At 41.9% G+C, this 27,318-nt stretch overlaps 2 protein-coding genes across 3 annotated transcripts; one reads left to right on the top strand and one right to left on the bottom strand.

Moving 5' to 3' along the window:
* Window positions 1-574: 574 nt before the first annotated feature.
* ankrd40 (ankyrin repeat domain 40) lies at window positions 575-7,723 on the bottom strand. The gene is made up of 5 exons (XM_040052958.1): window positions 7,107-7,723; window positions 6,412-6,560; window positions 5,415-6,047; window positions 4,314-4,495; window positions 575-3,085 (listed from the first exon to the last, which is right to left on the bottom strand). The coding sequence occupies exons 1-5, from the start codon at window positions 7,238-7,240 to the stop codon at window positions 2,942-2,944; spliced, it is 1,242 nt and encodes a 413-aa protein (XP_039908892.1). The 5' UTR covers window positions 7,241-7,723; the 3' UTR covers window positions 575-2,941.
* Window positions 7,724-10,729: 3,006 nt separating this feature from the next.
* luc7l3 (LUC7-like 3 pre-mRNA splicing factor) lies at window positions 10,730-18,385 on the top strand. Of its 2 annotated transcripts, XM_040053020.1 has the most exons (11): window positions 10,731-11,007; window positions 11,714-11,780; window positions 11,890-11,929; window positions 12,031-12,175; window positions 12,337-12,411; window positions 13,395-13,499; window positions 13,787-13,948; window positions 14,101-14,504; window positions 14,685-14,875; window positions 15,810-16,024; window positions 17,695-18,385. In XM_040053020.1, the coding sequence occupies exons 1-10, from the start codon at window positions 10,909-10,911 to the stop codon at window positions 15,989-15,991; spliced, it is 1,470 nt and encodes a 489-aa protein (XP_039908954.1). In that variant the 5' UTR covers window positions 10,731-10,908; the 3' UTR covers window positions 15,992-16,024; window positions 17,695-18,385. The 2 variants fall into 2 exon arrangements, with proteins under 2 accessions (XP_039908945.1, XP_039908954.1); XM_040053011.1 differs by having other exon boundaries at window positions 10,730-11,007; window positions 15,810-18,382.
* Window positions 18,386-27,318: the final 8,933 nt, after the last annotated feature.

Below are 27,318 nucleotides of genomic sequence, written 5' to 3' on the forward strand. Positions count from 1 at the left end.
ATACAAATGGAAAAATATTCTGATGTTCTGATGTTTATTAGAATCAACGTTTAGGCTGTAATACACACAGTATCTCTGTTTGCATTACAGAGCAAAAGTGATATTTGTTTAAAATGGGGAAAAAGGGGAGGGGTTAAAGCTTCCTTATTTACCTGCTTACCCTGCTACACTTCTAAATGGCAATAAAGAAACCATTAATGTAGCAAAGACTGAGAAAGCTTACCGTGACAGGTCACATCCATAACTGTCCTATGTGACAGTATAAAGATTAGAACTGAACAGTATTTAAATGACTCACAAAGAGCAGATAACTAAAAATTGATTCGTTTCAGTGTAAAGCTAAAATAGTCCAGTATTTAAACAAGCTCAGATTAATGACTGTAGTGAACTCAAAGAAATTTAGAAAAATCTTTAGATTATCACACTAGTCCTCCTATATGTGGCTCTTCCAATGCCTGTATTTTCTCATGTGTGCCCTCTTGTGGTTGTCACCTGAAACACATTTCATTTCAGTTAAACCTGCAACACAACACATGTAAAAGGAAGAGTTCAGTGTAGATATTCAAACAATTAGTCAGATGGAGATATACCATGCTTTATCAAAGAACATACAGGTCATCAGAAACAAAAACAAACAAAATTAACAGTGCCCAAGATTAATTCTACAAGTACACAGGACGTACTGTATATAAAAATATCAGACTCTGAATGCATAGGTTAAGTCAAACTGCTTTTTCTAGAACAATAAGCAACCCAACAAATACAACGTTAGTCATCGCTTCCCACAGAATCAAAGACGACTCCATAAAAACCGACTGCAAACATGCTGCTCTCATTCACCGGGGCGCAAACCGTCCCCACTTTCTCAACCGAGCTCCTGCCTGACACACGTGGCACAACTTCACTTAATAAAGCATTTTAAAATAGTTTGGAACATAAACTAAGCACTCCGTCTACCTCCTTTCACCTTCACGAAAACCTCTGAAACACCTTCCTCCTCCCCACACATTGCACTTAGCTTCAGCATCACCGCACCCCCCCCACCCCGCCACTTTGTAAACTCCTCTGAAACACTTTTTTTTGACACAAAACAACAGGCCTAGCTGGTTTCAAACATACATACAAATTAATTAAAAAATATAAAACATATAAATACAGTAAGAGCTTCAGGTAATACAGTTGAACAGTAAACAGTTACCACTGGGTAAGAAACCGATTGCAGGACATGAGCGGCGTCCGCCAGCACTGCTTAAAAGAAACGAGCCCCAGCATTGTGAATTAAAGGATTATGTGTCGATGAAAGCAGCATAAAACATTACCATCTAACACGACGTGGCTGTGCCTCTTCACCAGTTTAACAATTAGCTTTCCTATTAGTGTTAATCATCATCTTACATTACTTTGATTTTTTTGTTGTGTATTTAAATTTTTAAAAGGTCTAACTAGCACTAGACAGGCCTTGCTGGTAGAACTAAAGCCATTTATACTCCTTTCTTTACTTACAAAAAAAAAAAAAAAAAAAAAAAAATCTAGTCACCATATACGAGTTTAGGTTTGAATTGAAGTAACAGTGCTATTTGTAATATTATTTTCGCAACGAGGAAGCACTGAATCATAAAAAACAAACCCCTCAGGTCCTTAGCAATCTCCTGTTTCATTCCTTCCTGGAGTTGAATTTCAGTCGAGGATGCCTTCTTTTGTGTGGTTAGCATCTTTGCTGGCTAGATTAGTTTTTGGTTTCAATCCTGACACATTTAAACGTATGGACAACAACTGAATACATTCGAACTCACAGAAAAACGAAACGGAGCGTCGTCCGCAACCTCTGCTGGGACTCGAGCCTCGTCAGCCTAAAGCGTTATTCGTGGTCTTGCTTTATTAGTATTAGTATAATTGTAAATTAAATAGGAACCCTTCACAGTTGACAATAAGTTTTTTAGTGACGAAACAGATTAACATACCCTGCAAAGCAAAAGTGACATTTGTTTAAAGAGAAAAAGAAAAAATAAGGTGGGGGGTCAGTTTCAAGTGGCTGCAGTTTTATCTCCAACATTTAAGTCTTACGTGAATAAACAAACATAACTAGATCTTCCTTTACCACAGTGTACAACTGAATGGTGTCACTATGCAGGGAAACGAGTACTCCTGCTCAAACGTGTCCATCCTTGTGGGAAAGAGATTAAAGCGTCATCTCTGCTATCGTCTAATACAAGTAAAATTAGTCCAGCGATACTTCAAATGTCACCTGTTGTAAGATTAAATCCACCTTGAGAATTAGGCCAAGAGCAGATACACTGCAGGAAAAAAACCCACACAGTTTTTTGCCTACAGCATATATGAAAGTGTGTACTGGAGCCAGTATGTGTGATATCACTCAACAGGTCACGTCCACTGTGCTGCGCCTGGTCCTGTTCTGTTGACTTGATTATCTTATCAGTTAGAGTTATGCAAATCCTTCCTGTTGCCCTCTGTCTTCTCAGACCACAGCCTGAACCAGTATAGAAATGTGTCCATATAAGGCTATTGCAGAATCCCGTTCAAGTCCAGCCCATAAGGAAGACAAGCCAGTGTCCTCCTCTGTTGTCCTACTGGAGCCTTGGCACAAAGTGCAGTGGGAGGAGAGAAAAGAGCTAAAGAGATAAGAGAGGTGTCCGAATACTTCTGCAAGTCATCGAGGGCACCATGCATCAGTAATCACTTAGAACTGGTTTGGGTACACAAAAGCAGCGTGAGTGTCAGAGGAGGACAGGAGGCAAACAATAAGCTACAGTCTGGGGGGGGGGAAAAAAAAAAAAAAAGATTCCCAGTTAGTTAAACTGGCAAAACACCAAAGCTGAACAAAACTGTAATGAGGGACCTGGGCAGGCAACTAGTTATGGTTGCTTGAGGGTAGTTATAGAAGCCCATTGTAAGCAGGGGGACTTCCAGCTTTTTGGGAGCTCTAGTAGGTGAGTCGGGAGGCTTTCATGTTGTAGCAGGGTCTGTCTGTTAGGCCCCCAGACCCAGAGAAGAGGGACAGGCCTTCTGCTTTCTCCAACACGACCTCCAGCTCCTGAAAGTCCTGCAACCGAGCCACGTCCTTGTCCTGGTCAGGGGACAGATAGTCGCATTTAAAATCGTCAACACTACAGTTTCAACAAGTTCAAGTTAAATCTTTTTTTCATGGACATCCATAAAGTAGGGAGGACATGGATATGACCAAAGAAAGAAAAATGGAATCACTGAATTCTAAACTAACACAATAGCACAGAACTGTGTGTGTGTTGTTGCTGAGAGCAGACCTCCTTACTGAAATCTACCACCCAGTGCACGTACCCCCCTCAATTATTTTTAAATATGAAGGTTTAACCAATCAAGAGACACAGACCTGAAATAGCTTACTTATGCCTTCAATAATTTTACGTAACTGATGCTTAGCTGTGTAAAGCCCAAAGCTTCTTGTCTTTTTATGTCAGTGGAGTTCAGTTTGGGTCACGCTGGGGTTGGACTACAATACAGAACCACTTTCAGCTACTTTGAATTTTCACAGACTAAACAACGAATGTAAAGAGAAAACAAAATGAACCACTTGTTGCAGCCCTACATGCTGCGGCTTTGTCTTTATATATTCATTTTAATTTGATCACGCAGTCATCATTTGGACATAAAAGAACATGAACACAGTGTACCGACGGGGGTGGGAAGGTTTCAATGGAAAGTTAAAGTGGCTCACAAACTACAGATTAAGAGATTTAGAGAGTGTCACATGCATGAGTCAGACAGAGGAAAGCAGTGAGACTAAAAAGCTGAATAGTTTTGAATATATTCCTAACCTAACAGGACAGGTGGCATTTCTGTGCTAGGCAGATACTAAGCATGCATTATATATGACACGTCAGCCTGAGAGTGGCTTTGGTGCATTTTCATTAGGTGTGTATTTTGCACGAAATTACACAGTAGCAGAAGATGTCGCACAGTCCTTGGATATGGCAACCTATAATATTCACAACAACCTTTTGTTTAAAGGTTTAAAGTTTCAAAGTTTCATAGAGTGAGGCCAATTTTGTAACCACACAGACAGCAGACTAAATATATTCCACTTTTTCCCCTCCACTGAATTTGTTTGTTATACTATCCGTCTCATGGTTACCTTTAAATGAGCCCAAGAAATAATAATAAAGAGGAAAAAAAGCCTTTAAATGGCTGAAATTGTCTTTCCACATCTAAGATGCTGTGACAGATAAAATCGGTCTCTTGTTCTCCATTGTGTGGACATGACACTGTACAATAACATCATCAGCCTACACAGAGTAAGCAGGCTTTTGTGTCTGTACCTTTCTCAGCATGGTGTTGGGCAGCTTGCGGATCTTCTCCACGTGCTCGGCGCTGATATCCAACTCGCGGCAACAGACTCGTAGAAGGGAACGATAGGTGAGCTCCTGGCGGTCCAGCTCCACCTCAATGAAGTCGTTCTCTCGCGCACTGGGGTTCTGGATACGCACCTTCAGTACCAACTCTAGAGAGAGAGAACAACACCAATACATCTTTACATTAACCACCAAAGTATCACACAGGCGCCTGGTGCATTTTGTCATTTTGGCTGTAAAATTATACAATAATTCTTATCTTTCAGGAACCATTTGAACTTTCTCTACAGCTCAAAGTGGTTGAGACGTTTTGGTAATCTCAAGCAGACATGGTAACATGTAACCTGTGGAAACGCAAATATATGATTTTTCTGTCTGTGCTCAGACAGCAGCATCTTATGAATGCTTTGTACTATTATGAGAGACTGAATATTCTTTCTGAACAGTTCATTTACTGATCATTTAAAAAGTGAAAAGAAAGGGTCTGTTTAGTTTTTATGAAAGCACATTAATAAAGAACGCATGCTGGTTATGTTTTGTCATAAAGATCAGCTTCTGGTTTGACAGGTCGACGACATCATGGAGTCAAATTAAGTTGTTATATCTGTGATATTATTAGTAACTCGGCTGCAAATATCCATACTGCCATGCCACATGAAAGTTTTACTGTCAGAACATTCACCAACAAAGTGTCAAAGAGCCTGGTTCTTTCTTCACCCTGCTACACCTGACACCAGCGGGCGTTTAGCAGTGTGCAATAATTTAATGGGGCTTTGCTAGCTAAGGAGTAAGTCACTACTCTCAGCTAAGAAATCCTTATAGCATGCAGTTTCTAGAAAATAATCCATGCTGTTGTTTTTATATTTCTATTTGCATAAACATTAAACAAACAAGATATATAAAAAGTAAACCGCACATCATCTCTATTAGAAAAATGTGCTGATACTTGTGGTGCTGCACCTCGACACTTCAGAGTAAACCAGTGGAGTTGTTTCTTCCCACTTAATGTGTTTGAAATTGAGATAAACATTTCCTGTTATTTTAATCTTTAATTCACAGTAAACCCACCTTGTACATTGACAGGGAAGGTGCTGGTGAAAAAGAAAGGCTGGAAGGCTGGCATGGCACCACCAGCCTGGCCGTAACTCAGTTGCTGCGGGATAGACTGCTGTCTGCTCACAGTCGGGTTTGTGCTGGCCACTGGGGCTTGGACCTGGCTCCCGCCGTTGCTAGCCAAGCTGGGACTGGGTGAGGCCAGTGGAGGCGAACACACGGTGCCGTTGTGCACCACTGTGTGCGGGTAGTCGGCGTGGTTGACAAGGTGAGGCTCGACTGATAGGTCCATGGGCACCGTGCAGTTAACGACAGTGTGACTGTGGGAAGCAGCCGTGCTGGGTGACACACCGTTCTGCTCGTTCACAGGGATGAACTCCCCAGTCTGGGCTTGGCTGTGGTTGATGGTGGGATTTGAGGAAGGAGCGGAGGCATCGAAGACGAGTTTCCGAGGAGGCTCGTGTGTTGGTGAAAGAGATGCCGAATCACTCTGCGTGTCTTCAGCGTGCTCTCCAGAACCGTTTTGTGTAAGGTGAATCACCTCTGACTTCTTGTCCATCTTGGAATACATAAAGGGCGGGTTAGACAGGTAGTTTGGGACGATTGGCAACTCGGGCTCCTTCACTTCAGGCACTTCCTCCACCTCAACTGTTGTAATAATGATCACAAAAGAGGGGGGATTATTTTCTGCAAATAGACTCGAAACAATAGCAAAGACTGCCGCAAATGCGTCAACACAAATACCCAGTGTTATAACTGATTATAGATATACACTTCACTCACTCAATCACACTTACACATTCATGCAGTACTTTTATCTATGCCTAAGCACTTCCTATCATTCACACATTGATGATGCCCAAGAAAGCTTCAGCATGCAGATCAGAGGAACCGGGTATCGATCCACTGAATCTACAACTGGTGGACAACCTGCTCTACGACCTGAATCGTAACCAGCCCAGTTTCACCAATGTGACACAGGGAGCAGCAGAGTGAGAAATGTTGACTTTACCTCCTAACAGTCTTTTGATCTCCGGCTTGGATGTCAGTTGTGACGCCAACTCATCCTTAGCTGTGAGGATGTCTTTGTCCGCTCCACAACTGAGTAAGTAGGACACTATGTGCTTGTGATTCCTCTTGCATGCCCAGTGTAAGCATGTCCTGCAGGGATTATTGGAGAAACAAAAGAATTTAGTGGCGTACAAAAAGAAAAGGAACAATAACAACAGAAATATACTGTATCACTCAAGAGGTACCACCTCTCATTAAGCTAGCTATAGTGTGTGGCACTGGCATACAAATGGAAAAATATAAATAATGTATATATTACTTTAAACTTTAACCAAAATCTCGACATAACTCTACTTGGTTCTTTACGGGTGCAAAGTAACTGATGATGGGCGCATGCGTGAAAAATTAATAATCAAAGGTTGGTTTGTGTTTCCGAACTCAGTAATCAGGCTATAGCAAAGAGAACAGGCTTGTGGTTGAAGCAGCCACTTTACTCAATATTTTGCTTGATTGCTGGTTTTAAAGAAAAGCTAAAAGTGGCAGCGCCGGCTGATTAACAAGCCCTCTTTGGCGTAATAGGATAACGCTGAGCAGTGTTTTTAATCCCTGTAGCTTTGCTCTGCAATGACTGCACTCAACTCCTGGCCGGCTGCAGTCGCGACCGAACAAATACTATAAATCGGTGAAAACACTCACCATCCGTTGATTTCGTTTTGTGAGTTGACATTAACCCCACTCTCCACTAACGCCCGCACTTCATCGATATCCCCGATGGCAGACGCCTCTCTCAGCTGCTCCTGTAGCTCTTTATCCAGCGAATTTGTGGACATTTTTGGTTCACACGGCTAGCGACGTGCGCTCATAGGACACGCAAAGACCACGCGAATTATGTTGCCAATACTAATTAGCTAAATATACTGGTTACAGCTAGCATTAGCTACCAGGCTAACCTTACCTACTGGCTAGCTCGACGAGGTGCTAGCTTATGGCAGCAAATCGCTTTGGCTATTTCAACTACGTGTTGACCGTCTCTGGCGTTCACACGTCAAGCCGTGTCCCCGCCGCGTGTTTCTGCTGTTAGTTCGCGTTACAGTGGCACCGCATGCACTCGCTATAAACTCATTCAATCAAGCAGTAGTGTCAGAGCTCCGTCAATGCACTGCCAAAAACACCGCCGCCTCATCTGGGGGGGGGGGCATCTTTAGATGTGACAACAGTGAGCACAAATGTTAGTTCCCCTCCGAGGAATCGCGTAGCCAGTGCGTTTCCCCACGTAAATTGTGTGATACTGCCGTTAGCTGTCATGAATAAGGAAATAACTGGGAGATGAAAGTTCAAAGTACTTTAACTGTTTTTGACTCACACGTGTTGCAGGCGAGCTGGAATAAACCTCCCTACACTTATAATAGCCAGTCCAGAAAAAGCTAAAACAGCTGTTGATTATTTGTCCCAAGCACACCTGTTACTTTTGTTTTTATATCCGTTTTAATAAAGTTATAAATACTGGTTTTAAACTTGCAGTACATTTTTATGCTGCATTTCTTCAGTATGCCACTAGAGGGGAGCAAACACCCACGATACTACACTAACTTGAACTTTGGCGTAAGATACACCAGGGATACTACAGCTGCAAGGCAGCAATTTTAAAGAATCACAATTTCAGACTCTGTGAGTGGCGAGGGAAACTGCAAGAAGACGAGAGGAAAGAAGATAAGGAGTCTTAGTGGTAAAATACGGAAGTACGAGAAAGCATTTAAAGGAAGAGGTTAGCAAAGAAAAAGTAGACACCTGGGTGTACAGCAAAGAGAAGTGGCAAAGGAGAATAGTGGATTGTATGTAAGGCTCTGGACACTAATATGACCCATATGACCACCCTATAAAAAAATTTTTTTGAGGCACTACTGGATGTAAAAAGATGCAATGCTTGCTCTGAATGTTGCTGTAGAGGTGCATAGAAACTCAGAGGGAGTTGAAATGAGTTACTACAGGGAGTGCAGAATTATTAGGCAAATGAGTATTTTGTCCACATCATCCTCTTCATGCATGTTGTCTTACTCCAAGCTGTATAGGCTCGAAAGCCTACTACCAATTAAGCATATTAGGTGATGTGCATCTCTGTAATGAGAAGGGGTGTGGTCTAATGACATCAACACCCTATATCAGGTGTGCATAATTATTAGGCAACGTCCTTTCCTTTGGCAAAATGGGTCAAAAGAAGGACTTGACAGGCTCAGAAAAGTCAAAAATAGTGAGATATCTTGCAGAGGGATGCAGCAGTCTCAAAATTGCAAAGCTTCTGAAGCGTGATCATCGAACAATCAAGCGTTTCATTCAAAATAGTCAACAGGGTCGCAAGAAGCGTGTGGAAAAACCAAGGCGCAAAATAACTGCCCATGAACTGAGAAAAGTCAAGCGTGCAGCTGCCAAGATGCCACTTGCCACCAGTTTGGCTATATTTCAGAGCTGCAACATCTCTGGAGTGCCCAAAAGCACAAGGTGTGCAATACTCAGAGACATGGCCAAGGTAAGAAAGGCTGAAAGACGACCACCACTGAACAAGACACACAAGCGGAAACGTCAAGACTGGGCCAAGAAATATCTCGAGACTGATTTTTCTAAGGTTTTATGGACTGATGAAATGAGAGTGAGTCTTGATGGGCCAGATGGATGGGCCCGTGGCTGGATTGGTAAAGGGCAGAGAGCTCCAGTCCGACTCAGACGCCAGCAAGGTGGAGGTGGAGTACTGGTTTGGGCTGGTATCATCAAAGATGAGCTTGTGGGGCCTTTTCGGGTTGAGGATGGAGTCAAGCTCAACTCCCAGTCCTACTGCCAGTTTCTGGAAGACACCTTCTTCAAGCAGTGGTACAGGAAGAAGTCTGCATCCTTCAAGAAAAACATGATTTTCATGCAGGACAATGCTCCATCACACGCGTCCAAGTACTCCACAGCGTGGCTGGCAAGAAAGGGTATAAAAGAAGAAAAACTAATGACATGGCTTCCTTGTTCACCTGATCTGAACCCCATTGAGAACCTGTGGTCCATCATCAAATGTGAGATTTGCAAGGAGGGAAAACAGTACACCTCTCTGAACAGTGTCTGGGAGGCTGTGGTTGCTGCTGCACGCAATGTTGATGGTGAACAGATCAAAACACTGATAGAATCCATGGATGGCAGGCTTTTGAGTGTCCTTGCAAAGAAAGGTGGCTATATTGGTCACTGATTTGTTTTTGTTTTGTGTTTGAATGTCAGAAACGTATATTTGTGAATGTGGAGATGTTATATTGGTTTCAATGGTAAAAATAAATAATTGAAATGGGTATATATTTGTTTTTTGTTAAGTTGCCTAATAATTATGCACAGTAATAGTCACCTGCACACACAGATATCCCCCTAAAATAGCTAAAACTAAAAACAAACTAAAAACTACTTCCAAAAACATTCAGCTTTGATATTAATGAGTTTTTTGGGTTCATTAAGAACATGGTTGTTGTTCAATAATAAAATTATTCCTCAAAAATACAACTTTCCTAATAATTCTGCACTCCCTGTAGATGGTAGTAAGACCTGTTATGATGTATGGTTAAATGAAAAGAGAGGAGGCAAAGATACAGTTCATAGATGGAGTGAAGGAGGACATGCAGAGGGTTGGTGTGACAGAGGAAAACTAAAACACATTGGGGACATTAACAGGAAATTTATGTGGACTTGCCTTAATAACTATTTGGTCAGCACGGAAGTCACAAAAGTATGCATTTATTAATCATTCCTGGCAGTAATCAGATCTCGCAAAATCTGCATCACTGAGATAGATTTTGATGATGTCATAGCACTGCAACTGTGAAATATACAGTCAGAAAGCTTCGCGTGTGCTTGTTATGATCAACATTCACTGAGTTTGAAGTTTTTAGTGTGACCGATGGGAACTGAGTAAAAGCAACAAGTAAACATTATATATTACAGTATCAAATAAAGATCCAGTACTAGTGGAAAATAACATTAGTCTGAATGTCCTTGTGTGATAGCCTCTGATGATATTTTTCACACACCACCACAATCTGGCTCTTCAATGTGTCATTTGTCTTCAAGAAACTTAAAGAAGTCCAGACGCTTTTCTTTCCAAGCTCATCAGACTACTCTGAAGTTGCTTCCGTTGTAAACTTTCAAAATAAAACAAGGTATAAACATACGCAGTGCCGCAACATCGGCTTCTGGTCAAAATAGAAATAGAAATTGCACATTTTGTCCGTTTTTGATCAATGGTAAAGTTTGCGGCACGATACGGAGAACTGAATCCTGGACACGATGGTCAGACTAGTACTTCCGGTTCAGAGGCCGCGGGAGCAGCTCCTGGGCTAGTTGTATTCGGACTGTTAGCGGGCGTTGTTGTTACAAGGTCTGCCATTTTGATTAGAAGTACTTCGCGCAGCAGATGGTGTAAATTGGGCCTTCTGGATATTATTGTAGTACTTTAAATTAAGGCTACATTCCTGCAGGAATAATGCTTTCTGCCGCCCAGTTACTCGACGAGTTGATGGGTCGAGATAGAAACTTGGCCCCTGACGAGAAGCGGTCTAACGTACGCTGGGACGACGAGAGCGTAAGTTAGCATTCTAGCTACCATTAGCTTAGCTAGTTTTAAAACCTATTAGCCGTGAGGTGTCCAAAATAAGCGTGCATGGCGTGCGCGGTGGGTACCGGCTAGTTTAGGCGGTATGGCCTCCAAATTAAAAATTTTCGATTCACGCACAGAATCGATGGCGAAAAGCGGGCGGTTTGAGTCAGTGGTGCTTGAGCACGCGTGTTAGCGAGATTAGCATCACGATTTGGTCATTCTTAAAGGGTTTCATTGGGCTCACTTCAGTTTTAGCAACTTGTTTTCTAGGTATAGTTGAGATAATAGTTTAACTGTGTTAATACAAATGATTTCGACGTGCTAATGTGTGAAAGGACCTGCACATTACGTTCTCTAAAGGTTATGCTCTGCTTATTGCATAAACTGTCATTGTGATGTCTCAAGACTAAATACGGTTACATACACGTTGCTTTGTATGTAATTTTGCATTAATATTTAATATTAGTAATAAATACTGTTTTCCATGCTGTTGTGTTTTTGTTGCACTTGCAGTGTTGTGGGTATTTTTTGTGTTCTTAGTTCAAGCAGAAATTGATTAGGTGAATTTATACGACTACCACATTCATTTGCTCATAGTTGGTGTAAGTAACATGCTGTCACTTAATCCAATGTAATCTACTGTGGAAGCAAAATTTACATAAAACTGTTTGATATGTTTTCTTTTATTAAGGTCTGTCGGTACTATTTGTGTGGCTTCTGCCCTGCTGAGTTATTCACAAACACCCGCTCCGACTTGGGTAAGTTGGGAACTTTGTATTCCCAAAATGTATTATAATCTGAACAAAGCCCTTGAGATTTAACAAACAACTATTTGACAATAATATGTTTATTGTTTTGGGTTTCCAGGTCCATGTGAGAAAATCCATGATGAAAATCTTCGAAAAATGTAAGTTCTTATTTTGGCTTTTTCCTTTTTCTTTCCGTTTTTTTTTTTTTTTGGCTTGATATGTTACACATAACTAACAAATTCTGTGTTGTTATATCCAGGTATGAGAAAAGCTCTCGCTTCATGAAGGAAGGTTATGAGCGAGATTTCTTGCGCTATCTGCAGTCACTCCTGGCAGAAGTGGAGCGGCGGATCCGCAGAGGGCATGCCCGGCTTGCGCTTTCCCAGGCTCAGCAGAATGCAGGGGTTGGTACTTTGATTTGAGAACATCATTCTCAAACTCTTCTGTGCTTTTTCTTGTTTTCTCGGACCACAGTGCAAGTTATGAATCTAAAAGAATTACATTACCTGTATGTTTCTGCTTAGGATTCATTGAACTTAATTGTACTCATGTATTCATTCTGTAGGGCCCTGGTCCATCAGGAAAGAATGAGGAGAAAGTCCAGGTTCTAACAGAGAAGATCGAAGACCTGGTTGTGCAGGTTTGCCCGAAATCTTTAAATTGGTAGTGTTTGAGAAAAACTGAAAGATTTGAACGCGGGTTGGTCTTCTTGCATCAGGATATCTGACGGTCTCCTACAAGTTCTTCTTCCAGTGCCTTGCTTTAGGGTTTGTCACAGTGGAACACCTGCCTTCCTCTGACCTTATTACTAGCATCCTCCCCTGTCACGCTAACTCTCAGCATGTCCTCCTCCTCTACATCCATAAGTCTTCCTTCCTGGTTTCTCCCAATGAATATTTCAACATCTTTAACTCAGCCTCCTTGAGCTCTAAACTGAGTTTAACTCATACATCATAGCAGGTGCGACTACCATCTGATAATCCTAACCCTTCACTCTAGCTGCTATCGTTCTGTTACAAATCACCCCTGACACTCATTTCTACCCACACCTCCCTGTCCGCACTCATGTCTTCACCTCTCTTGTGCGGTCTGCATTACCTCGGCTGGTTTACCACATATATTAAAACTCCTCTAATTTAACTCCCTCTGAACCTCTGCAGCTTCACTGTTCCACCAAAATTTGTGAATTTAGAAGGTGTGTGGAGTGCATGGCTAACTGTACATGCATTTGAAAAGAAGAGTACAAGTCTGATAAAGGCTGTCCTGTCAGGAGGTTCATTGCTACCCACACTTGTGCAGTTTCTCTTTAAAATAATTGAATAATAAACAAATGTAATCTGTGGAAGGAGATTTTGAACCCTTTGGCAAAATAAGGAAACATGTTGCTGTTCACACTGATCTAAGTGTAAGCTGACTTCAGACTTGAAAGCATTAAAACAGGAACAGCTACCTGTTGTGACCACAGCTGTTTTTGTGCATGCACTCTAGACTGTATGACATTTCAGATGCTTTTCCCTGACTGTGTTACAGATCACATTATTTAAAATAAAACTCCCTAAATTCTTATATGCACTCCATAAATCAAGTCGTGACATTGTAACATGGCTTTTGTCTTTTTCTCAGATTGAGGAACTGGGCTCTGAGGGCCGAGTGGAGGAGGCCCAGGGAATGATGAAACTGGTGGAGCAGCTGAAGGAGGAGAGGGAACTACTCAGCTCCACCCCCTCGGTGAGTCAGTTTACCCTGGGCTAATCAGCCTACAAACACAGCTTAAGATAGCATAACATGAGCATCACCTACTATCAGTCAGTTAACATGAGTTTAATTCCATTTCAAATACAAGTTTAAACCCAGCCGGTGAGCTAAAAGTTATTTTTCACTGTACCTGTATTTGTTATTAATACTCGTAAAGTAAAATCTGTACGAGCTGGGCAGGCAGCTATGATGCAAATCAGAAATGTTTCCTTATTGTTTGATTTGATGTCTAATAACAAATTTATGTCCTTTCAATCCAGACCATCGAGAGCTTTGCTGCCCAGGAGAAACAGATGGAAGTGTGTGAGGTGTGTGGGGCCTTCCTCATTGTGGGCGATGCACAGTCCCGAGTGGACGACCACTTGATGGGGAAGCAGCACATGGGCTACGCCAAGATCAAATCCACTGTAGAGGAGCTCAAGGTGACAGGATTGTGTCATTCTTGTATCTAGAACTTTTTACAAACTTGAGCTGCTTGAAAGAGTGTTTCAATTCAACCATGCTTGGTGTTGTTGTTTAAAAATGTCTGCAAATGTTAGAAATTATATAATATGTAATGTTTTTGTATTCTCAGGAAAAACTGCGCCGTCGCTCTGAAGACCCTCAGGGTGAAAACCCAGCCCTCAAAAGAGAACGAGAAGAGCGGGAACGGGAGAGGGAGGAAAGGGAGAAAAAGCGCAAAGAGGGGGAAGAGAAGGAGAAGGAGCGCGAAAAAGAGCGAGAGAAGGAGAGGGAACGAGAGAGAGAGCGAGAGCGTGAAAGGGAGAGAGACAGAGAAAGAGAGAGGGAGAGAGAGCGGGACAGAGAAAGAGAGAGGGACAGGGAGAGGGACAGGGACAGAGAGAGGGATAGGAGGGCACGTCGAAGCCACTCTGGCAGCCGCCACTCCAGTCGAGCATCGGACAGGAAACGGAGTAGATCCCGCGAGCGCCGGAGGTCCAGGAGCAGAGACAAGGACAGGGAACGCAAACGTAGCAGGTACGACTGACCGGACTGAGCGTTGCACTTGGATTTATAGTCACAGAAATGTCACACTTAAAGCAGAATCCAATGAAATGTTACAATTTAAAACATGAGGGATGATATATTTATAATTCTGAATGATTATTTTCTCAAAAATCATTTTAACCACTGCACTTTTTCTTGCCTTTTCTGTAGGAGCCGGGACAGAGAGAGAAGACGCAGCCGTGAACGCTCCGACAGGAAACGCCGCTCCCGAAGTCGTGACAGGAGGAGATCGCGTAGCTCAGAGCGCAAATCTCACCGCCACCGCAGCCGTAGCCGAAGCAAGGACCGGGACAGGGATCGGGAAAAGGAGAGAGACAGAGAGCGGTCATCAAAAGACAAAGGTACCGTCTGATTATTTTTGTGTTTGTTGCTTCCTCATCATCCGCTGTCCTTCCAAACAATATATATTGAATACCATCCCCCAATTTATCTGTGCTCTTCTACTTATCTAGTTCAGGGTTAAAATGGGGGGCTGGAGCCTGTTTCACATGGTGAAAGGCAGGGCCCACTCTGGACAGGTCTATATTAGGAATACCTTGAGGGAATTTCTTCAACACTGGCAAAAGCATTTTATTATGTATCCAGGTAAAAGTCTCATTGAGATGGAGAAAAAAATCCTAGTGAGACTTTTGGCTGCTCTCAATGAGTCACAATGAGTAGCTCCACATATTTGATTTGGCAGATTTTTATGCGAGTTGTCTTCTACCCGAAAGAGGTTTGTGTCTCCTCCCGGGATCAAACCCCAGATTTTCTCCTTGTTAGGTGAATGTTTAAACCACTACACTGTGGAGCAACTAATTTTAAAAATGTATCAATATGAATTTAAAAGAAACCTATTGTAGTTTGAAATTATGTTACATAAAGCACTTCACACAAAGCACTTGTTATGTATCTTTTAGACTACATGAGTGGTAATTGTACAGTCTCCCTCTTTTGTCTGTTTAGGACAGTATTCCATAAATGAGAAGTAGTAGGATTACTAATGCATAATATTCAGGCACAGATAATTTTGCTAATGCCAATAAAGGGCAGTTTGTTTGGTGCTTACCCAGACAACCTACTTACACAATCAAGCTGTTCCCATAAGAAGTCCTGCAGCAGTCTGTGCCCATAACAAATGAAAGAGATGAGCCAGAGCTCGACACAATCCTACTGAACATTTGTGCATCAACAAGCACCTGTTGAACTCTTTAATAAGACAGTTTAAACTGAGGTTGTGCAAACATTTCTTGCTAATGTGTGCAATGTTTTCTCTTTTTTTTTGTTTTTCTTCAGACCGTAAGGGTACAGAGGAGAGGAGCAGCTCTAAGAAAGATAAGCACTCAGACGGAGATGCAGCCGCCATCAAGGCTTCTTCAGAAGCGGAACCGATGCAGACGGAGGCGGCTGCCTTCTCCCCTCTGCTAAACGGCCAGCAAGAGCTCCTCCATTCTGAAGGTGACACTCAGTCCAATTAAAACTGATCTGATAGGACCTCAGATCAGGCTCAGGTAAGTGCGTCCTCCTCCTCACACCTCCCCTGGCTCTCAACCCAACCCCCTCCACCCTCCCCTCTCACGTCCCCTCCCCTACCCACCTTTCCCATCTCCCTTTACCCACCCTCTCACCCCTGCTCTCCCACCCTGTTTATGTTCAGTTCAATGCCTATGATTTTGTCTTATGTACTATATGCAAATATCTTTATCCTGTTTTTGAATAGTGCATCATAAGTATGCACTGAAGATGAAGGACTAGGCCCGATGAATGAGAAGAAGGTAGAAATCATTCACACAAAGCCAAGAGGGAAAGGCCAGTGTAGTCCTGAGCAAACATGCCCAGAGGTACCCCTCGTTTTGTATCGGTTTTTGATCCTTATAGATGTATATTTGTCTTTGTGGACAAAATGGCAGAAAAAGTTAACGCATCCAGTCAAGATTTCCTGCCTGTATTTACTTGTTTCTTTTATTTATTTATTTTTATATTTATTTATCTTTTGTTTTTTTTTTACTTTGAAGTAGCAAAATGTAATAATTGCTATTTGTTGCTGTAATAATCCATATAGGGAGGAAAACCAGTCACTGTGTGTGTACATGTTTCCATTTAAAAACCTTGGCGTTTTCTCCTGCTCATATGTAAACGCACAGGTGAACACACAGTCCTTGGTCAGAGGTTTTTGTTTTTTTTGTCACAAAGAAGCTATTTATTTTGCCATATTTATAACGCAATTGCCATGGATTTGTTGTCCAGCGTACTGTGCCTGATGATGCCATGCCAGTGTGTGTTTGGGGGGTGTTAAAGCACCGGGGGTCTAACGTAACCTAACTAACTGGAGGGTAGGGTTTATCGAATGAATTGCAGCTGACTTCCATACCTCACACAGCGTTGGTGTTGTGAGCGAGACCACATGAGAAAAGGGCAAATTAAAAATCATGGATACTCTCTGACTCTCAAACTGTGCAGGTACTCACCCCAGGTACTCCTTTCTCTACCCACATCCATTTCTGAATGCTGTTGCCTGTCAGAAAAAAAAAAAAAAAAAAAGCAAATTGTGTACTTCTCCAGAACACGAACTTGAAAGCTTGATTGTGTCACATATACTTTTAATTGTGCCTTCTTTGTTTTCCTATTTGTTAACTTTCAAACATGTTTGGGGAGAATGTGCGATAGGATTGTCAGAGAGACACAGATGCACAGACATCCTGCCTCATATTCCTTTGCCAAATTGGAAATCGTTGCTGATGTGTGCTTTTCCGCAGTGCTTCGTTCGTGTGTTTTTAAAAATCTAATTTGCTCAGGTGTTTGTAATTTTACACTTTAAAAAAAACATATCAAGTGCATTTCCTCTTTGGCAAAGCAGATATTGTAGTTTTGACACTAAGTTCAGGTTTAGACTTGAGGCAGCTCCTGAAGAGCTTCTTTAAATTGCAAACTTGTGCAAAATGTACAGAAAACAAAATAATCTCAGGGAATTTTGGCCAAATGCAGTCAAGACTTCAAGTGTCTGTTGTGCTAGTAAATGGATAGCTTTGTGCATTATTAGCAGTGTCTCTTGAGGGAAATTTGACTATCAAATGACTTTGTAAATTGTTGTTGTTTGAGTGGCAGCAGTTGTTGCTACAAGCGGATGTTGTGGGACTCTGGCTAACATCGCATTTTGTGGACGTTTCTTTATGCTCAACAGGGGAAGCTGGAATATCTGGTTGAGGAAGAAGTTGAAGAGTGCACCCATCCTTACCCTGAACCTGATACTTCGCTGCTTAAAAACAAGGTGAACCACAAATGTGTAATGGCTTATTTAAAGAAACATGAAAATAAATAAAAACGCGTAAAATTGAGGAGAGAGGACAGATTGCATCGATTTTTCTTGTTCCATTACCTGTCCATCTTTTGGCTGGATAAGGATAGTTGTGGTTCATCTGTTTTCTGATTTTACTGGTCAAGATGTCAGCCAGACATCACTTAACAAACCAAACTTAGAGAAACTCTTTATGGATTTTTGTTTTTTATTTTGAAACTCTTTCCACATCCTCCGTGTTTCTTGGCATTTAGTGAAAATAAAATAAAATGAACAGTGCTTGTGGTTTGTATTGATTTGTCAGGTTCTACTTCACTTCCTGACCCCCCCCCCTTCTTTCTTTCTTTTTTTTTTTAAGTCAGTTGAAGCGTATGTACAGTGTTAGACCTCTTGAGACAAGCAGTGTCTTCTTTTCTCCTCTACTTTAGAGCTCATTTTGATCGCTCTTGTTCCATAACTGTAAAATACTCTGATTTAATTTTGATCAATTTTGGAGACTTAATTTGTTTCTTTTTTTGCCCTGCTTTTATTGTCCATGTTGTACCACGATGAATAAAAAGCAAAATCTTGTCAAGGGTGTTTTGTTTTTTGTCACCTTCCCCACCCCCGTCATTGAGACTGTCTTGTATATAAGAGGTAGAGCCTCATCTCTAGTGGCACCTTGTGGGTGTGTTATTTTCTTGCCTAAAAATATGGATCTTGGTTTATCTGGCATCTTACCTTCTTAATCTCAACAGTGGGGGCCAGTGTGGATATGTACACAAAAACTAGTCCTGAGTCAGTGGCAGAGGTAAAAACAGACAGATGTGCTTTCACCACCAGTGCTGCAGTCTCATTAGCATGTTTGCTCTGCAGCTGGATTTACGTCTTTCTTTTTTTTTTTTTTCCCTCCAAATATTTTTTCACTGACGGTTTTCCTAGTGAATTGTACCATCTGCCAAATACAATGTGAATATTTGATCAACATCCAATGTGTGATTTAAGTCTTCCCATAATTACTTTGATCAGTTTGTGTGAATTCAATAGGCTGCTAAATGTTTTATTATCAAAGTAAGAAACTTTTAATTTGATTCATTTGCAGACGCATTAAAATCAGCTGTTTTCCAGTTTGCATGGGTTTAGATGGTCCATAGAAGACGGAGTGGCCTGCATGTGGTTATAGCTACTCTGTTTCAGAGCTGAGCTCAATATTTGTCATATTTTTAATATGCTTCATAACTGTAAAAACAAAAAAACAACAGAATTCCTGTAATCCAAAGTTAAAGTACCAAATAATTAATAATTGAATTTGGGTGTTCCAATCACCTCACTGGCTACGCTCAGGCATGAAGGTGCTGCAATGATTTCTGCGAATGTGTCCAAAAGAAAGGCTTTGTGATGAACTGGAGACTAGAACCAGGACGTATCATCCGACATCAGTGGCTGACCTCACAAATGTGCTTCTGGAAGAATGGTCAAAAATTCCCATAAACACCCTCGTAAAAAACCTTCCCAGAAGAGTTGAGGCTGTTGTAGCTGTAAGGGGTAGGTCGACATCATATTAAACCCTGTGGATTAAGACTGGGATGTCACTGAAGTTCATAAGCTTGTGAAGGAAGAACTCTCAGAAACTGATTATTGTTATTTGGAAATAAAGCTAAACTATTAATAAACGTGATTTTGTTGGTTGTTTAAGCAGCACTAGCCACTTTTTTAAATGCTTCTTTGAGAAAACCGATTCCTGCAGATTCCTGTCTGTGCAAAATCAAACATGTAAAATGTATTCTGTGCATTTCTAAGAATCACCTTTGAATCATATTTTCACCTTGCTCAGCAGTAAACTGCATATGTTGTGCAAGGTCCAGTAAGTCTATCTATACACGCATTAAAATCAAAAATTGTCCCTCCAGATAGCTTTGAGTTCATCATCTTTTCTAATCAATACTGAACAGACAGCAGAGGCATTCTGATACTGCCAACTCAGCAAGCAACGCAGATGCTGGCCAGAAGCCACCTGCCTGGAACGACCAAAGTGGGGGGAAAAAAGAAAATGTTGATTTATTAGCAACTGCAAAAGCCTCTTGCTCACTTTTGCATGTCACAGAGAGCTGTGATTTGCCCCCTTCTCAATAATGAACATAGCCATATATTAGTTGCTAGGACACCAACACAAATCTATGCACATTGTATTTACCTGAGCTCATAATGTCATGCAGAAAAAAAGATTTCACTCATTCCCCCATGCACGTCCATGTCGCTCACAGTGCCCACAGGTCAGGCGTGTTTTGCATGGAAATGACCTTTCCAAACCAGGTGCCTGTAGAGAGAGTGGCAGGGGTTTGTCACAGTTCATTTGAGTCTAATTCCTGTATACAGGTCACCTAGGTCGCCGAACAGCCGGGGGGGTTGTATTACCCATACCCTGCAGATTCACCACAGTCTGGACTCGAGCCAAGAAAGGGAACAGCAGAAATGGATTAAAATGGTCGTTATCCCATCTGCTGTTACAAAAGCACAACATGCTACAGATTAGCAACATATCAAAACAAAGACAATGGTCTTAAGCAAGCTTACCCTCGTGTTAGAAGTGATGGTAATGAGGCTTGACGAAAAAATCTTCCTGCGATTGATTAAATGCCTAAAACTCATCTCAGTTCATCAAAATTACATATTTGGATTTTTTTTGCCCCCCCCCCCCCCAAAAAAAGGAAATGATTCATTCAAATAGCTTAGATGTAACCCTACATCACTGCCTCATTTAGTATGTGCAGGACTATAAATATGCAAATTAGTCGCAGCCTTTCCTTCCCTTTCCTTGCAGCCTGACCCCTCTCTGACTGTCTTTTTGAGTACCAATGTCTCATATGTTCTCGTGCTACAGTGAGAGAGAGGAAAACCCAGTTCTTGCTTTGCAAATTAGGAGAGAGTTAGTGCAGCGGAGCGAAAAAAGTTACAGGACAGAAAGTAGTAGTAGTAGTTAGTCCCTCCAAACAAGTTCATGCAATTAGAGGTTTTTATGTATTAGAACCCTGGCTCTTTGGGTCATAGTTCATGAGCGCATAATTGGTACGCACTGCTGTTTTAGCTCAAAAACACAAAACTTATGGAGATGCTAACAAAGGTAGACACTTGATTTTGTAGACACGTAGGTGGTCTTTGACTACAGGTTGCAGATGTGAACTTTATCTGTCATAAAGTGACCAGTTTAGCAAGAGAGCGATTAATAATCGGATCCTCATTACTCAGTCAGCTGTGTCCAGAGCTGCTTCCCAGAGAAAAATGTGGTTTGGCTAATCATGTATTTGAGTTGAGTCTATTAGAGTTCAATATGCGTTTGAAAGGTCATAACCAAATTATAAGTCAATTACACATGACCATGCTTGATTGTTCACCTGAACCGGCCCCAGCTGTGACCTCTGATTCTGTCGGTCTCGTGTGACTGCTCAGCTTCACTGCATGTTGCTGCCTGAGCCTTCTGGCTCTGGGTGGCCTCACCTGTCCCTGAACACCAACGCAGCAGGTGGGCTTCATGTGGTCTGTTGACTTCTGGGACTGATACCGGAATATAAAACAATGGCCCGTGAATGGGAGGACATACTTAGGAGAAGCACAGAGCTTCACATAAGGGAGCGACCAATAAGCATGGTTTATTTTTCTGTACATGCAACTTTGACAGTTATTTTATAGATTAATATAGTGAAGCACTAGGCTTTTGCCACGCTGAACAGCAGGAGGCAGTATTTAGCTTTTTTTCTGAATGGCTTAAACTGCAAAATGTGTGAGGAAGTTGCCTCACAGCATTGCAGATACAGTATTATATATCAGACATGTTGTGTCTATTATTGCATCCCAGTTCATGCAGGAGCGGGGAGGAACACCGAGAACAGTAAATTCTTTGAAACAGTGTCACACTGAGACAACGCTGCCATCCCACTCTCTGCAACACAATCTGCACGTCATTAGCAAAGCAGTATTTCCCCAGGGTAAGAGTTAGAGCAAAAAACAGGCGAGGGAAGCAACAACAGGAAGATAGTGAGCTGAAAAGACAGGGGAAATGGAAAAAGTGATAGAGCAGGAAACAAGGAGCGAGTCAGCCTGGTGTGATGTTAAATAACCTGGTTTAAAAAAAGAATAATGGAGATAGATTGTCTTCTCTTTTCCCTACTTTTACTCTCTTTCACATAGACAGCCGGTCGATCCGAAGTGAAGGTCGAGGGGGAAAGCAGCACATAGATTATGCAGCAGAGCAGGCAATTCATCAGCGCTGTTGGCATGCTGTCTGATTAATAATCGAAACTGCAACACGCGCTCGCAGCTTATGTCAGCTGTCAGTCATGTCCTTAAGGCATCTGTCATTTGTGCTGAACTAATGCCAACTGCATATTTCTTGCACAACTGTGGCACCACCAATCCAAGAGGAGTTCAGCAAAACTCTGAAGGTATACAGATATTTTTTTACACGTGCCAAGTTTACATTTGTCTTGCACAGCAGCTTTGAACAGAACAACAACCCCATGTGGTTTTTCATACCCAGACCAACAATCAGTATTTCCTTGCTATTAAACCCAGTGTCCAGTGGCTGTGTGTCCTCTGTAGCAGTATCAGACAGAGGTGGGCGGATCGATCCCAGTATTGATAATATTGATACCAATGCTGATATTGGTATCAGATCAATACTAGCATGATAAGTGCAGTATTTAGCCCACTGAATTGTGTGAAAAAAATATACCTCAAACACGCACTATAAAAAATGTCTGAACCTTTTTGTATTTACTTTCATGTGTAGTTTATTTATATGCTACAGCGCATTTAAACAACACAAGCTGACCCAAAGTCCTTCAGTGACAGGCATATTTACATTTTCAGGACTCCTAAAAACCCACTTTCAAAATAAGTAAAATTTAGTGTTCATTAAAATACTTCTAGATTCATCTCATTAATCACGACACACTGCTTTCCCCTACATACATATTTATATCAGTCCTGTATTTGTTCAGTATCGGATCACTACCAAAATTTGCAGTATCGCACAGCACTAGTGTGACATTTCTGAGCTACCTGGTTCTCCTTAAGAAGGAGCATACTATACATATACGCCACATGCTTGTATGAAGGTGGCTTTTGAATGTGATGCACAGGAAAGATGTAGTTTTTTGGAAAAACTGCCTTGCCTTAAAACAAAAAAAATCTCCAGGAGCTCTGTAAAAACCTTGGCTCCTGCCTCAGACAGTCTTGTCTTAAACAAGCAAGACTTTTCTTTAACAAGAAGCATAATTGTTATGCCAGCATGGACCCACATGGTCTGTCTTCTAGTTTGCACTCTGCACGGTAAAGGTTAGGTAAGCCTGCTGCAGATCTGAGTGCTTGCTTCTCTAACACAGTGTTATCAGTATCACAGATTACACTGCCGTTCTTTTTCAATTGTATGGGAACTTGTTTTTCTGTGTTTGTTTCAAATGTCTGTGTTTTCATGTAAGAATCCTGTGGGGGATTTTTTTCTGCGCAGTGTAAAATGTAAAATTTCATTAACAGCAATGGAGTTGGAGTGGATCATGGCTTAGTTTTTGCACTGCGCTCCATCTCTCTCGTCTTCTTCCCTCAGCAGATGGCTCCACCACAGGAATGGGCTCAGAATCGACAAGTAAGAGCCCAGCAGCTTTCTTTTTGTCTTTCTTTCTATCTCTTCCTTCATGCTCTCTCTATCTTTTTTTTCCCTTTTTCGTCCTGCAGTGTTTGCATTTCTGGCCATAGATGAGCCAGAGCCAGGATGGAAGCCAGTGAGAGTTTTCAGTCCTTCCACCAGAGCATCAAAGTCCTTCTGAAGACAAGACTGTCCCCTGTCCTCTTTCCTCATCTGAAAGCTGCACAGGTAGTGATGCAAAGAAAAAGGAATAAGTAGGATGAAATGCTCCTGATAAGCATAACAAAAAAAGAAAGAAATTGCTGATATATTACAGAGGAACTTTAAAGTCAGAAAGAGAAAAAGAGAAACTGTCAGGATGTGCAAAAACAACAAAAGCTTTACTTTCAGATTCGGTTTAAGGGTAAATCGCTGCATCTGATATGGTGGCGGGATCACCGCGTTCTCATGAAGAACACATTCACTGACACATGTGGAAATTCAGGGCGAGATCAAATCATCCCCTGGTGTAACCTTGTCTCCATGGCAACGGCTCAAGTGACCTTGCCTAATTTGTACCATAACAACCGACAGTTGCAGAAATATGCACCAGGTGAAATGAAGATAACTCTGCACACAGAGCTACCTGCCTCAGTGTTTCCTCGCACGGCTAGAGGGGCAGATAAACCCGGAGGAGAGCTGAAGCCGAACAAATAACAATTACCACCAAAGTCTGTCTGACTAATGCAAAACAATGAAATGGGCAGCGCTGGAAGAAATGGTTATTTTCATTCATGTGAAGCCACAGATGACAAAGGTGAACAAACAAATGCATGTTTGTTTCTGCGTACTGGAGATGGGTGACTTTTTTAGCACTTTGATGAGCTGCAGCATCATTAGAAGACCATTAGCGTCCCCTGTGTTTAGTTATTGATCTCAGGCTGTGGCACCCAGAGCTTTCTCATTACATGCTGAATCCATGATGCTCGTATTCTAATCTTTGTCAGTCACTAGTGATCATTGTCCCCAAGGTTTATTGCCTTTTACCCACTCATTGTGTTTTCATCAGTATGGATGCAGCATTGATCCAAGTCTTATGTGTCACATACCTCAATAGGATTTGGCTGCTTTTATTGTTTAAAAAAAAAAAAGGTAATTATTGGAGACATTTATAACATGTCAAGTTGTCTTGCTTCAAGACTTCTTGTCCGCCCCCTCTCCATCACATCAAGCTTTACTCAATAACTCTTGAGCTATCTCTTCCTAATCTGGGTGGTGTCATGTGGAAAAGAGTTTTCACAGTACTTTAAAATTAACAAACGCTTGAATGAACGCTTGTAGAACCACCTGTAGTAGCACTAACTTGAAGCAGTTATTTTCTGTGTGACTTTATCAGTCTCTTATATCATCATGGAGGAATTTTTTCCAACTCTTCTTTACCAAATTGTATCAGTTCATCGAGGTTTTGGGAATATGTTTAACCAGACCTGTCAAAAGGTCCAACCACTGCATTTCACTCAGGTTGTCTCTGCCATTGCAACAGATTGATTCTTTTCTTTTTCAGCCATTCTGAAAAAGGGATCAATTGGGAATCATGGTCCTGTTACATGACCCAATTTTGGCCAAGCTTTAGCTCTCAGGCATAGGTATACAGAGCTGCTCGTAGCTGAATCAGGTGTCCAGGACCTGTTACTGCAAAACAACCCAAAATCATTACCTCTCCCTTAGTTGGTGTGAGGTGTTTGTGCTGCTGTTTGGTTTTCACCAAATATGGTTCAATGTATTATGGCCAAACATCTCCACCTTGGTCTCATCTTTCCAAAGGTTTGCTGTGGAAGTCTTGTGGTTTGTTCAGGTTCAGCTTTGCAAACATAAGACTTGCTGTAATATTCTTGTTAGAGAGACGAAGCTTTCTCCTGGCAATTCTTCCAAATGACTCATACTTGTTCATTTTAATTGTGCTGTCATGAACTTTAACATTTAACTCGCTAACTGAGCACTGTAGAGTCTGAGATGTAGCGCTTGGGTTTCTGTGGGCAATGCATGGTCTGACCTTGAGGTGAATTTGCTGAGATGTCCACTCCAGGGATGATTCTGACATTGTGCCACATTTATAGAGATGCTCACTCTTGCTCATGATCAATTATTGAGTTAATTAGATGCAACTGGCTACTACTTACTCTCTTAATTGCTATGGAAGCAGTAAGGGTATAGTTAGTGTTTCACAGGGCCCAGTGCATTCCTGGGAAAAGTTTTTTACATAACTGGAGACTTAAGTAGGGTCTTGGCAAATATTTTGGTAAGAGAACTGTAACGTGTATAATAAAGTGCAGCTTTTAGTGCCAAGTGTGTACCTCAGTCCATCCATCCATCCATCCATCTTCTTCTGCTTATCTGGGGCCGGGTCGCAGAGAAGCCTGGACCTCCCTCTTTCCAGCCAACTCCTGGGGAAACACTCAAGCGTTCCCAAGCCAGCCGAGAGATATAATCTCTCCAGCATTTCCTGGGTCTGTCCCGGGACCTCCTCCTGGTAGGACATGCCCGTAACACCTAACCCAGGGGGCACCCAGGAGGCATCCTTATCAACCACCTCAAATGGCTCCTTTCGATGTGGAGGAGCAGCGGCTCTACTCTGAGCCCTCCCGAATGGCCGAACTTCTCACCCTATCTCTAAGGGAGAGGCCAGCCACCCTTCGGAGGAAGCTAGTTTTTGCCGCTTATATCTGTGATCTCATTCTTTCGGTTGCTACCCAAAGCTTGTGACCATAGCTGAGGGTAGGGACGTAGATCGACCGGTAAATTGAGAGCTTCTCTTTTACACTCAGCTCTCTCTTCACCACGACGGACTGGTACAGCGTCCGCATCACTGCAGCCACAGCACCAATCTGTCTGTCGATCTCCCGCACCCTCCTCCTGTCGCTCGTGAACAAGACCCCGAAATACTTATACTCCTCCACTTATAAGTATTAGCTGGTAACTTCACACTGCAAATACATCACTGTCTTGGCCAAATATGGTCAGTTTAGGCCGCAAAATAAAACAATATGATCACATATAATTGAAGTGCATCATTATATAGAGCCTGTTATTCAGCGTCATTAAGAGAGAATAGTTCTTGCAGTTACTGTGAGGTTTATAGATTTTAGGTTAGTGATGTTGTGACTGATCGGTGGACTGTATATAAAAATACACATAAAGGCAAGTAAACAGGAAGTGTAGCCGAGTTTGCATTTTCAGACTGACAAATACTAGTTTTAGAATTAACAGCACCAAACACACAATAATAGGATGTATTTTAATTTGTGTTCACATAAGGCTAAACTCCTGAGAGGTTCTTTCATTTTATTATTGCAACACGTGCTTTGGCCATAACTGCGTTTTTGTTGTCCTGTTGATTAAGCACAGGCTCTAGTGTGGTCTCTTCTATTTTCTCCTCTCCGGGAAACTGCTGATGGTGCAGTTTTCTAACCCATCTTCTCTCCTTCACAGCACACTTTTCCGTCCCATGAATTATGCATCTGATTAATTAGGCTGGTCGTTACAGTATATGGTCAACTGGAAACTCCCCTTTGTTCTAGTTCAAACATGAAATGGACATTTTTTTTCTCCCCCTATTTCCTACCATCATTGTCGGCCATGTCTGTGTTATGGATGAGAGGGAGGGCCCTGGGTATTTGTTGTATCCCTCGGGATGCTGCATGGCATTGCGCAGGGGAAATACAATAAAATAGCAAGATAACAAGATAAAAGCCTCATGTTGGACTTCAAAGCGGAACAGCTGCTTGAATAGAAGCAGGCTGAAACACGGTCTGCGCCTTGGTGATTTCAAAGAACAAGTCCACACTGATGGAAGGCTTGAAGAGAACACACGGGATGCTGTGTACAAACACGCAGGTGTACACGTGACGGTG

Source organism: Simochromis diagramma, unplaced genomic scaffold, assembly GCF_900408965.1.
Source record: "Simochromis diagramma unplaced genomic scaffold, fSimDia1.1 OVJJ01000321.1, whole genome shotgun sequence".
In the NCBI taxonomy this organism is placed as follows: Eukaryota; Metazoa; Chordata; class Actinopteri; order Cichliformes; family Cichlidae; genus Simochromis; species Simochromis diagramma.

What these genes read in the sequence shown, in the direction of transcription:
- ankrd40 (XM_040052958.1), bottom strand. Translation starts at nt 7,240, where the DNA reads ATGTCCACAAATTCGCTGGATAAAGAGCTACAGGAGCAGCTGAGAGAG. An exon ending in GATCAAAAGACTGTTAGGAG is followed by an intron (nt 6,048 to 6,411) that starts GTAAAGTCAACA and finishes TTATTACAACAG; the next exon opens with TTGAGGTGGAGGAAGTGCCT. An exon ending in CTTCCCTGTCAATGTACAAG is followed by an intron (nt 4,496 to 5,414) that starts GTGGGTTTACTG and finishes CTCTCTCTCTAG; the next exon opens with AGTTGGTACTGAAGGTGCGT.
- luc7l3 (XM_040053011.1), top strand. Translation starts at nt 10,909, where the DNA reads ATGCTTTCTGCCGCCCAGTTACTCGACGAGTTGATGGGTCGAGATAGA. An exon ending in AAACACCCGCTCCGACTTGG is followed by an intron (nt 11,781 to 11,889) that starts GTAAGTTGGGAA and finishes TTGGGTTTCCAG; the next exon opens with GTCCATGTGAGAAAATCCAT. An exon ending in AGGGAACGCAAACGTAGCAG is followed by an intron (nt 14,505 to 14,684) that starts GTACGACTGACC and finishes CCTTTTCTGTAG; the next exon opens with GAGCCGGGACAGAGAGAGAA.